Genomic DNA, 13293 nt, shown 5'->3' on the forward strand with positions numbered 1-13293 from the left:
GTTTCCATGACAAGTTTGTATTAAATTTTCAATGTTTATGATAGTTCCCCTTTAAATATCTGTGCACAGTGTACAGATGTTATCACAATATTAAATGTAAAATCACATTGAGATGTTAATGAAGGCATAGTGAGGTTATGCCTCCTTCCCTTTTATACAAACTAGATGGTGGTATCACAATTTACAAGCTGGAACTTCATTTTTTTCTGGCATGTCTCTTGGGGGATACTGCCACTATATTTATCCTGCTATGCCTATGCATTCCAGATGTATTATACATGGAACTGACACTTCATTTACCTTGTCATGTGTTCTGTGGTATCTGCAGTTCTGGTAGCATTATATATAGAACTGGTACTGTACTTATCCTGCCATGTATTCTGGCTTGTATGAAATTGGCATCATTTGTGTCTTATCACATGTTCCACTTCTGGGAAATATATTATATGAAATTGCTATGTTTTTGGGGTACGGGCACAGGACCTTTTTTTTAAATAGGGGCTCTTTTTGCAATTTGGATCTCCCTATTTTAAAGGGTTTATTTATCAATTTTCGAGTTTTTAAGTTTTAGGGTTTTCTAAATTTAATAAACCTGCATATCGAATAGTTGCTTATTTATTAATAAGGAAAACTCGTTTTGATAAAAAATGCGAAAAATTTGAGTTTGAAAATAGGGCTTGACTTTGCCTATGACAACTCCCTTTGACTTCGATAGAAACTTGCAAGCTTTTATTTGGAAAATGTTTACAATCGAGTTTTCAGGGTTTTTTTGCACTTAATAAATGCCAGACATTTGAGTTTTTGAACCATAACTTGAATTTAAGTTATTTAAGAGCAAAAGACTAAGGGGCCGATTCGCTAAAGGCCGAAAAAACGAGTGTTATCTTTAGAATGTGTAAAAATATTATTAACGTTCGATTCACAAAAAGGATTAAGAATCTATTTCATTGTCGTTATTTATGTTGTGATGACATATTTTAAGCAATATTTTAAAGCATGCAATATGTTTGTGCATTATTTCATAGCACCTAAGACATTTGGGATTCCACTCAATACACAACAGAACTCTCTTTTTACAGTGTTCCAGGCATTTCTATTGATGAGAAACTTTATATAATTCCCAGACACTGAACGTATTGCATCTAGGACCTGCCCAAGGCAACATGAAAATGTGGGCTGTGACACTCGACCATATATCTCTCCAGCTTTCTGAAAAATTCCATTTCCAAAAAAATGAAGGGAGCACAGAAGTTTCACAATGCCAGGAACAGCATGGCTTCTGTTAGTTAGTGGCTGCAGATAAGGGTCCAGTACCTCATACAGGCTACAGATTGCTGCTCTACTTCATCTATAAGGCCTCACTTTTTCTTCCTCTAATAATCCCTCTAGAGTTGATCTTTCCCTGAAAAGTCAAGGATGCATCACTCTAGGATGATCACATACTTGATTCTCTTCTTCACATTCAAGAAATAATCCGACTGCAAACTACATCTTGTCTTCACCAACCGCAATGTTGTTTAGTAACGCCCACTCCTAGGAGGCTTTAATATTCACAATAATTAGCGCAATATTTCATGCTTTTAAAGCTTAAAATATGTCTGTGAATTATGTGTTACTATTATTTCTATAAGATAATTATCGCAATGTGATGGACATAGCGCTTTGCGAAAATTGAGATTGGTGCGCATGGGATATGACTAGTAACGCATACAAAATAACTTTGATGAATCGTTACTTAATTAAAGAACACTACATTGGAGAAAAAAAGGTCAAATTTGACCGTTAATAAATCACCCCCCTAGGTCTCTAAAAACCATTTAAACATGAAATAAAAATAATAGGATCGTTTTGCCTACAATAATGAATAATTACATCTTAGCCGGGATCATGTACAAGGTTGTGTTTTATTATTACATGAAATTGCATTCTATGGGAGATGGCCTTCCCATAATTCAGAGCTTTCTGGATGACGGGTTTCCAGAAAAGGGATCCTATACCATCTGAAGCTGGCTTTGGGATTACCCTCCCCAAAAACAAATTTCACCCACTGCCTATGCTAATAGGTGCTTTCTAATCCAGGTGATTAGCATTGAATTTATTTCTATAAAATTGTGTGACATTAATAATCCCCATAGGATTTCTGTTCATTAGGCAGAACCAAACTGGGTCTTGACACTACCTGGAGGAGCAGCTGCCACCTTCATACAGCACCACCACTGGCACTGCCACAGAAGTCTTTGTTTTATTGGCAATGCAGCAATTTTTGTCAAGGCGTACAGACACATCTGTGACAGTAACAAAACCATAGAGGAAGCAGACCCCATGGTTGGGAGTTTGGGGCACCAAGCAGGAGTGGCTGTGTACTGGGCCTCTCTGAAGATTTTTTTGCTCAGGGGGGCCTGGAGCTGATCTGAGACCTGCTTAGTAAATATGCAATGTTCACACATTCTACTTTGGTTCCCCTGGCAGCGCTATATATGCAAACGTGTGCAAACCTATGTACGTAGTGCAGTACAGCACAACAATGAATTAGCTGAAAAAACAGGGGTCATTACAACACTAAATACAAGGTACAGTTATATTAAAGAATAAATGCTAAGGGGCCCATTTACTATGGGTCGAATCCGAGTCCGAATGGAAAAAATTCGGATTGGAAACGAACGTTTTGCGACTTTTTCGTATTTTTTCGGCGCCTTTATGACTTTTCGGAAATTATCGCGACTTTTTCGTTACCAATATGATTTGCGCGAAAAAACGCAAGTTTTTCGTAGCCATTCTGAAAGTTGCGATTTTTTCGTAGCGTTAAAACTTGCGCGAAAAGTTGCGCTTTTTTCGTAGCGTTAAAACTTAAAAGGCGCAACGTTTTGCTTAAGTTTTAACACTACGAAAAAATCGCAAATTTTTGCGCAAGTTTTAACGCTACGAAAAAATCGCAACTTTCGGAATGGCTACGAAAAACTCGCGTTTTTCCGCAAAAATCGTATTGGTAACGAAAAAGTCGCGATAATTTTCCGAAAAAATCGCAAAATACCGATCATTACGAAAAAAACGCAATCGGACGCATTCGGCCCGTTCGTGAGTAAGTAAATGGGCCCCTAAGTGTTAAAGAGACAATGGGAAGGAGATCACTGTCCCATAGAGATTACAGCCTATTTTTTCCTTAAAGGCAAATACACCTCAAAATAAACTTGACAGAACCAAAATCTTTGGTTGCTGATAAGACATGCTCTTTATAGAACAACAAATGCTAAATGTGAAATGTGAAATGAATGTGCACTGCTAAAATGTATAACTAGATTTAAAAGTTGCGTAGTAGAATTTTAAAAGTGATATGAGCAATGCAAATCCCCTCCGACTCCAATACTCTGTCTATGACTGTGAGCAAAGCTGCTGTGCCTTAGTTGTGACTCACTTGCTCATTCACTGCATGGCATTACTAAAACAAACAGTCTAGACAGCTGAATGACACAAATACTCTCCTCATTCTGGCATTAACAACTATGCCGTCAACTTCATTGGCTTTTTCCATCTCTGTGCATTCAGATAACAAATGGTGAGCTTTCCTGTTTGGCTTCCACAAAAACTATATTGTGGTTTGAAAGTAGAACCAGCAAAAATTACCACTGTGGTAGATTTCATTCTGCTCTCTACTATTATGTTACCAACTTTCAAAACCAGATTTTCAGGAATTTGATAGTTTACAATAAAAAGCTTCCCACCACAGGCCTCATTGTTTTCTGTTCTGCCATGGTCATCTTAGCATCTAACCATAGTGCAGGCACTGCCATTTGGAAATATAAAAGTAGGAGCATTTATGAGCAGTCATACCTCACTTAACCCTATGGGGCTGGTACTAGTGCGGCATTCCAACATTAATTGTTTACTTGCTATGGATTTATGGGCTTGAAGATGAGTTTTGAGAAGTCTTGCTGCCATCATTTGTTTTGCACTGTAAAATCCCAATATGATGTGACAAGAATGAGGCATTTTATCAATGTGCTTGTCAATGATCTTGAGAAAGTGACTTTTCTGCTTATCAGATATGCATTAGGGTAATTACCCAAGAAAACTGACCCAAGAAATATACACATGACTATGATAAAGCACCTAAATGTTATATAAAAGCAGGCATTAGCTTTCAGCACATTGTAGTATTTAGCTGCTACTAGACTTGTGCCTGACTTGGCTGGCATCCAAATATTCATTTTCAGTGCCCATTTTACATAGATTACTTAAGGCACAGACAGACGGAGCGATTAGTCACCTAGACATTTAAGAAAACCCCAGTCACAGTAACTAAAAACACAGTTGCTGCAACTAATAAAACATGTCATGTCAACTATCACGACGACAAATCTCCATGTAAAATATACAAGTCACCCCAACCATGTGTTACAAGTCGTCACAACTTATAGCAGTGGCAATTAGTCGTTTTTGCCCTTAGAATTTTTATTGCAAAACTCTCAATGCCAAACTCTAGAAATGATTAACAAACAACATAAAATACATTTTGTTCCTTTTTATTGACTTTGTTAGGTTTAGCTGTCCTTGCTGATGATTACTGTAAAAGTTTATGCTATGGTTAATTTTGAGCATTTTGTCCCCCTCACACAGTTACTAATCGTTCCAGGCCCAAATTTTTGCAGCGTGACAATCACATGCTTTTGACGAATGGCAGTGACAATATTTTGTTCACAGAGCACGTTATATGTCAATTTGCACATGCAAATTAGGGTTTATATTTGGTCTGACCTTTGGCTAGTCTGAAATTTAAGCTTATTCTTCCTTTCGAAGTATTGAGAGTCATCTCCAGTACCAAAGTGTTAGCTTTCCAATGACTGCTTGTGTACAACATTTCTATTACCTCTAAAAACAAACAATATTATAGTCTAATGTTAGTGGAGAGGCTAACCACTTTGGCATAACATGTTCTACCTTCTAACTTAATAAGAAATGATTGCAGGGCTACTTTAATCTTTTTAATTTAAATTAAATTTTAATTTAAAGACTTTGCTGATGAGGGTCATTGCCAGAGAAAAGTGGTCACTAGCAGGAACATCAACAAATGTTTTTCTGTACCTGTACAGAAGGGTACCATAAAACTATGCCATCAAACATACTATCCAAGAGGAAGCACATTTAGTAGGAAAGTTTTGAATAATGTGAATCATAAAATACCAAGGCCTGTATGTTAGAGAATATTTGAGATTTCATACCCAATTGTCTTACCTGTGGGGGTTGCTGGTGTTGTGAAGCAAAAACCAAAAATGTTCTTTCTGCTTTGAAGGCATTTTCCACCATTCCAGCCTAGAAAGCAATGAGAGGGAATAATTAATAATTTCAAAATAAACAGTATGTTATCATTTAAAACACCCATATCACACTTTACTGAGGGTAGGCGAGAGCTGCTTCCCAATGACAGGATGAAAACCTCTAACTGGACATGGGATGGAGCATTGGATATTTTAACAAATATAGAGGTCAATTTTTTAATAGCAGACTCAAGCAAATTGGTTACTAATAGTCACATAGGGCAAGTCAGCATGGTTTTTGTGCAGACCAGCTGTGCTCTCCACCGATTCCATTTACTTTAGGCAATTAGAAATTACACATGTCTCACTATGCCTAGCATCAACATGTGGTCCTTCTAGTACCTACTCAATGGTACTCTAGTAAGAGGCATGCATGTGGATACCAATGGGCTTGCCATGTGTCACCACTCATATGAAGGGAGAAGAGGTGCATTGTAAGCAAAAAACCTGAAGCTTTGCACCCCTTTAGCAAATTAAGCCTATTAATACTTTATAACTAGCATACAGGAAAGGACTTATCAAGTGGCCAGAATTTGTGTCACCGAATGTTTTACACCACCAAATATATAGAATATAAATGGAGAAAATAGCCCACTTTTGCTACTGTTCGAATAATTTCCTAACTGTCTAAAAATGCTAAGAATTTTCATGCTCATAACAGCTCTGTATCTAACCAAAGCTTTTTTGTATCCCCCTACTATTTAATTCTACCGCTTCTTTAGTAAAACTATTTTAAGCACGTATCAGCTGTTGAGTATTGGCATGTTTTTACATCCTAATAGAACCCCTAAATGTTCTACCAGCCAAACGCAGTAGACCAGTAAGACTACTGATCATCTAACATTCTATGCTGCTTGTATGCATTCTCAAAAAAAAGGAATATTTTTTTTAAACTTTACGTTTACCTATTTTAACCTGTTAGATCATATGACACTTCTTTAAACAACTCTGCCTGCCTTATCCCTTAATGTGTCAGTTTCTTCAAAAATATACTGTCATCTTTACTTAAAACTCTCTGGATTGCTTCAAACAAAGGCAAATCAAACATTTGTTTGGAGGATTGACCGGAGATGCCTGTTGCAACAATGTTGCTGCCAGCCAGGCCATTCAAAAGAAATGAATAGATGTCAGAGACGATACCTACTCATTAGCTGATCTTCTGACCTTCAGGGTGCTGACACTGACTGGAATCCTGACTTACTGAACAATACTGGAAGATAGAATATACAACTGCATTGTGGCGGTGGTGGGGGTAAATCTAGTGTTACAGGTGGCAGATTCTCTTGTCGTAGAAAGCCCCTAGACTGCCTTCCATGGCATGTCTGGTCTCCTATACCTGAAGAGGTATAGCAAGCTTTGATTACAGAATAACTATAGCTTTCTTGTTGTATATTATTTTCATGTTCATGATTCTGGTCTACATTTAGAGTGCCATTTATCAACATTATTATTTTTGTGGTTTTCATGGTTTTTTAAACCATGATTAAACTTACTTCCTCTAAAGACCACAAATGCCAAGTGATCTATTAAAACAGCCTATTAAAAACACAAAGCACAAATAAAAAAAAACACAGAGAAATGAGAAAACCACAATTTTTTTTGCAATTTTCAACTTATGGAGCATCCAAAAACCCCTAATATCAAAAAGCAAAAGAAGATCTTCCAATGTTTTTTGAAAAACAATTTGAAAAACAAAAAACACGAATTGTGTAAAAGTAAAAGTGTTACAACTGGCCATCATTATTATGTGAAGTAAAGAAGCTGGCAAATGAAGCTTGTCTGACAATGACAGAGGCACAGAATGCAGTCCCAGAGACCCTTGTTCTACATGGTTTCTGTAGTCCAGTGGGTGCTGTATGAGTCAAAAATTAAATGCAAAAATTATTTCAGATTTAGCTTCAGCTCAACATAATAAAACTGAAAAAAGTAAAAAGTTGTTTCCAACAGTGGACAACACAACTACACATAAAAACTATTCACATATGAGGGGAGGCTCTCTCCACCCTCACTGCAGTACCCCCCGCCAGTGGCCTGGCAATCCTGCCGCCCTGTGTACACCCTGGGGCACCCGGCCGGCTGAATCAAAGCAATGGGTCAGTTTGGCCAAACTGAACAGACTGCTTTTGGCACACTCAATTGGTAAAGATTATTTTCTGTTCTACTATGAATTGGTAGAAACAAGGAAAATGACCTGTAAATGAGAACTGCTAATTCAATTTTTTGCTGCTACAAAATGTAAAATGAGGGTTCATAAATTATAAATAATATTGATATTCTTACGTGTTGTACTGAACAGAGCATTTAAATGACGCCTGCCAAGGGGCCCGTTTACTAATATTTTCATTTTCATGGTTTTTAGGGCTAAAAATCAAGGATTTTACTAATTAAAGGAAAACTCAAAATCTGTGATTTATTAAGTGGAAAAACACAAAAAAAAGACAAAACTACACCATCTAAAAGCTGTTGAGGTCACGTAGAATTTAATAGGGGCTGTCCAAGGACAGATTTAGAGGTTTTCAGAGGGTTTATAATTTGTAATCACAGAAAAATTCTTACAAAAATTAAATATAAGAGGTTTTCATGTTCTTTTCGTCTTTGCTCTAAATTTCAATTAGTTTCTGCCTTTCTATTTGGATATTTTAATAAATGACTAGACATTCGTGGCTTTAGTGGAAATGAGTTAATTCGTGGTTTCAAAAAATTCTAAAAACACTAAAATCAAAATGTTGACCTCGATGAGTTGTAGCAATATGTCTCTGATGGCCCCATGCATATTCACATTATACCTTCACATATATTGGTAAGATTGAAAATTGCATAGAAACTTAATTTTCACTTAATTAAGACTCATCATCTGATAGAATCTGATTCCATAGAATCCATTACTTTATGTGACACTGGATTAGGTTTTAATGTCTGGTTACATCCACATAAACTGGCATTTTATATTCATGAGATTCTACAGAGGGAAATCTGCATCATTTTCTGCCTGCTGAGACAGACCACACCAAATCTGAATAGTGCTACTATATGTAGAGCTGCAATATTCCCCACTCACAATAGACAGAGTACTGATTCTGTGTAACAAATACAGCTACACTGATCAATAGCTTGCAAAACATGTGAAGAAGACTTAAATCTTGGTTTATATGCAACAATGGGAGGTAGGGACCAACCTGCCATCCTATTGACTGTGGAAATGAAGCCTGTGCTCTCCCTCCCTATACTGAAACCACTGCCTGAGAGCTCCTAGCCAGACCACAATACCTGCAAATAAACTGAGAGTCTGCCAGGGCTTTATTAAACATAATACACATGTACAGTATGCTTACTAAAGAATAATTATGTAGAAGAATACAATTAACCCCATTCTATAGTCTTGCCACTGCATAGACAGTGGGCATATAACACTGCCAAATTTCTGACATTATTATTTATTGACAATTATTGATTCATTTTTTTTTATCATTAACATATATGAGACTTAAAGGAGTTTTAAATACATAGGAGGGAAAAGTAGGACACAAGAGAAGCAGAGAGGCAGGAGAGTGGGACCAAAAGGCACAGGTACCTGTTAGCAGGCCAAAGCAAGAGTGGGTCAGAAAGGAAAAGGGTCTCTATTTAAAAGAAAACTGAGCAAAGGTTATTCAACTCTTAAGGTTAGTCAACCAATCCTTGACAATTGGTGGCAAATCTAGAGTAATAGGGAGGGGTGATTGCAGTTGATTTGTCCAAACTGAAACCTTGTCAGTAGGTGAATTGTATGTCAGAACATGAGGTATAAATAGGTATGGGACCTGTTAACCAGAATTCTTGGAACCTGGGGTTTTCCAGATACAAGGTCTTTCTGGAATTTGGATTTCCATGCTTTTAAGTCTGCTTAAAAGTCAATAAACCCAGGTGGGATCAAGTACAAGTTTCTGTATTATTACTACAGAGAAAAAAAAAGGAAATTATTTTTTAAATTATTTGATTAAAACAGGGTCTATTGGAGACGGCCTTCCCATAATTCAGAGCTTTTGGATAATAGATCCCATACCTGTATATAAACCATATGCCATTCCACTTAATTCGTGACAAAATGATTTCACAAAATTGTCAACTACTGAACTACTTAAAATCCTTGCTTAAAATCATATAATGTAATTTTTGTTTGCATTGTCTCGACATTTTAATAAGATGAGGAAATGGATTATCACCATGTCTTAACACTTCCTTCAGTATGTAAAAACATCAAACGTAAAAATAAAATATATTAATATTTAATTAAATATATAATTAAGAATTGTAGCTCCATGTTATTTACAAAACTTTTGAGTAACGAAGGCAGCTAATATTTAACTGTCAATTAACAAATTCAGAATATCAACGACCCAAAAGGTTTGTATGCAGTGCATATCCAGCCCCTTGTTATATTATCTGTTTGGTCACCCCCTGCACAGCTCCTGAAGTTTAGCAACACACAGTAATAGCTACTTTTAGATCCCTGAGGCCACAAGCATTGCAAAACACATTATCACATATAAATACCCAAGAACACTGTGTCCTGATTTTAAAATATTATGTCCAATGACAACGTGGAAAGTTACAAATGTTTGCCAAGTACTATGTGAGGTTTTATTACACAAGGATGTTTTCTCCTAGAACAAGGGGTATAAATCTTTGCCACACCTTGTGTTGTGAAACTACCACACTTATATCCCCTGCATGCTTTGTTGGCAGAGGAAGGGGAAAACATTAGTTCTCGAGGTTGGCTATTCCCTCCCTAGGTGTTCTCTAGGTGTTGCATGTTTAAAACACAATTTCGGAATAAACATTCTACTAGAATCTACAAAATTAAAATAATCAGCAGCACATTGACTATAAGTTAATGGGTCCAACAGCATACTAAATTCAGGGACCCACAAAAGCTTCACAAACATACAATGAAATAGCATATAGCTCATTGCCCCACTGGGTCCTCTTTAATTCGGCGTTCACCCACATGCTATAGAGCCTGAAACTTCTATTGTTCCACCCCTAAAGAGGGGATTCAAGTTGTCCTATTTTTTGATAGCCTTGTCTAGCTTCTGCGCTCTGCAGTTAATCTCACCATGCTGAGATGTTTAGTTACATGGATTCTATTTAGGATAACAAAGCAATAAGCAGCTGGATTGCAAAAACTATTGTTTATATTTGTGCTGACACCTAAGTCATGAGTTGCCACAAGTTGTATATTCCAGCTCAGTGAATGTTGAACAAGTGTGGCCAGTGATAAGGGAGTAACAAAAAGCAAAATGATTACAGAAGGGAGGGAGAGCAGAGCCGACATATTCAGTTCCATAACCTTTTAGTATCAGAGAAACAATGGCTCTTTAAAGTGACCAGCACAGATTTCTCCATTTCTCAATGAATGTCAAGAGAGCAGTTGAACTTTTCATAATAGAAGGAATAGAGTTCAACTAACAGCACCAGTTGCCAAGGAGTACAGCATATATAATACAGCAGCTTCCAGGGGTAATGTAACCTTAATTGTGCACCGAACTAGCAACTACTGAAGGTCTGTAACAGATTTGCAGTCTACAGTTGCTTACAGTTAGGGCTCGCCTATAAAAACAGGGCCCTTGACAAAACAACCTCTGTGACCCCATTTCTTTATAAAAAGTAATGTTTTCCAAACTGCTGTCATCTAGCTGTTGTTGACTGGCAACTCCTTAATAAAGGGGACTGCACTAATACCAAATATTACTGTCAAAGGGACAGTATACATTCCTTTTCAACATGAGCTGAATGCAGAGATCTTGTTGTGAACATACTTTTTGCCTGTTGTTTTACTTAAGAAAGATCTATGGCTACTGTTATATTTTGTACTACACCAAAAAAAAAAAATTAAAACAGTTTTGGACTTCCTGTCACTTTCTGGTTCTGCAGAGCACATGAAGGGCTGATAACATATTTAGCTGTCCAATGAGAAGCCCTCTGATGAACTGCTCAAAACTGGCTGCCTAGAGAAGAGAGGGAGTTGTTTGTTTAAAAGTAGATAAAGAGCTCTGAACTGTTTATAATGCTTAGAATGGTAAAAAATAGGAAAATATGGATTTATTTTACTAAAAAGAATAGGCATAAACAATTTTCAAGTCAAGTCCTATTTATTTTGCTCATTTTTACCAAATATGTTTTTAGGTGTATACTGCCCCTTTACAATGTTAACGTAATATATCACTTATTCCAGAGCCATGGTGAGCAAGTGAGCACTACCAGCTGTCCCCACCAGAGGAAGCACTGACAGATTATGGTGTTTGGAGTGAGCTGGTTCTAATAGCACAGCAGCATCAAAATCACCTGACTCGTATAGGCCTTTGTGGGCCTTTTCTGGCTCTTCCTACATACAAAAGCACCTCAGTATGCACTGTAGCCTAATGCTAAATTGTCTCCTAAGTAAGGTCTAAATACAGCCAAAGAAGTAATAAAAAGTAAATGTTGTCATCCTTTTAGAGAAAATACTATGCATCTCTATAAAGAGGCAAATCCAAACATTTAACTGCCCGACTGTGAAGCTGTAAATCACACAGACAACAAAAAATGCTCAAATTCATCCATAGCCCTTAGTCTAATGTCAAACATCCCCTTTGTTAGTCTCTTTCTTACTAGAAAAACCATAAAAACAGAATAAACTTTATAGAGGTGCTCTGAGTTAGCTCAGCTGCAAAATATGAGCAAATGTCCTTTACAGAGAAAACCAACAACAGAGGCACTCTCCATTAAACACTTCTTTTTGCAAAAATCTTACATTCTTTTATTTCTTTAAATTGAGATCCAGCAATGTCAAACATGCCATTTTACAGTTACGGAAAAATGCACATAAGCTTGTTACTGCCCCATGTGTGCATTCAACACACAGAAATGGCATCCACTGGTCATTGTACACATGGAGCATGGCGCTTTGGACAACACAAGCTTCAGTCTATATGTTTCACTGCTGTCTTCTTTTTTCTACAGCTGCCCCTTAAATATTTCAGTTTAACTGTAAAACCATCCATAGGCATCTACAGGCAGCACTGCTGTAAATGTTCCTTAGCATTTCAGAAAAAGGTACAGTTATTGATCTTTCTTTGTCTTGTGGGAAACTGGCTGTTTGTGAATATAAAATCCCTGCCATAAAGCATGACAGGTCTGCAGTTTCTTGCCAGTAAGTCAGCCAGGAAATACACTATTTCTGAAAGTGATGTATTTTTAAAAATATATTTTCTCCAGAGTTACACCACTTTACATTTGATGCTAAACCCCCATAATGTTACTGCTGACACCATGATTAAATGGCTCTGACAAGCCCAGCACTCCTCTGACAATAACATTTTTTTTTATAACTAACACCGTTATTTCCATGGTAGCAGATAGGAAAAATTGTGGTTTCCACGGTAACTGATTCTTCTGAACTGAAATTATTCTTCTGAACTGAAATTTTCTCAGAGCATGTATCATTACCTGTTCCTTCTTTGTATGAATTCATTTCCTAATTCTCCTTACTGGATTCCCCTTATTGTTACCTGCCAAACACATTCCATGCCACTATGCCAGATCAGCAGATGGTGCTTATTCAGTGCTTGTTTGGGTGCATTGTTTACCCTATGCTTTCAATTAATGCAGTTATTGTCAGCTATTTGTGAAACTCAGGAAACAAAGTGCAAAAATCATGGTCTTTGCACTATACCTGTAGCAAATGAGCCCCAATCAATGTTTATCTTTTGTGTAAATGTATGTACTAGATCTGTAGCTCCTGCAGGGTTGTTTCCTGGCCGGAAAATGCAATAATTGATACAAATGTGGTATTATAGAAGAGACATAGCAGATATGGGAATATCATTATTCTTGCCCTCATCTTCTAAGCTGTTCAGTAAGGTAAAGCAACAACTAATGACAGGAACATGAAGATAAACACAAGCCTTGGGAATGTTGGGCAGAAGCAGATCTGATGCCATCTCCCATGCTTACCTCAAATGTG

At 37.0% G+C, this 13293-nt stretch overlaps 1 protein-coding gene across 1 annotated transcript in view; it reads right to left on the bottom strand.

Annotated features, from left to right (window-relative positions):
• cap2 (cyclase associated actin cytoskeleton regulatory protein 2) overlaps positions 1–13293 on the bottom strand; it is a 64700-nt gene that overhangs the window by 32033 nt on the left and 19374 nt on the right. Inside the window, exon 4 of the mRNA XM_002932680.5 lies at positions 5230–5307. Coding sequence (XP_002932726.1) covers positions 5230–5307 — 78 coding nt within the window. The remainder of the gene's footprint in view (positions 1–5229; positions 5308–13293) is intronic.

Source organism: Xenopus tropicalis, chromosome 6 (genome assembly GCF_000004195.4).
Source record: "Xenopus tropicalis strain Nigerian chromosome 6, UCB_Xtro_10.0, whole genome shotgun sequence".
Lineage (NCBI taxonomy): Eukaryota > Metazoa > Chordata > Amphibia > Anura > Pipidae > Xenopus > Xenopus tropicalis.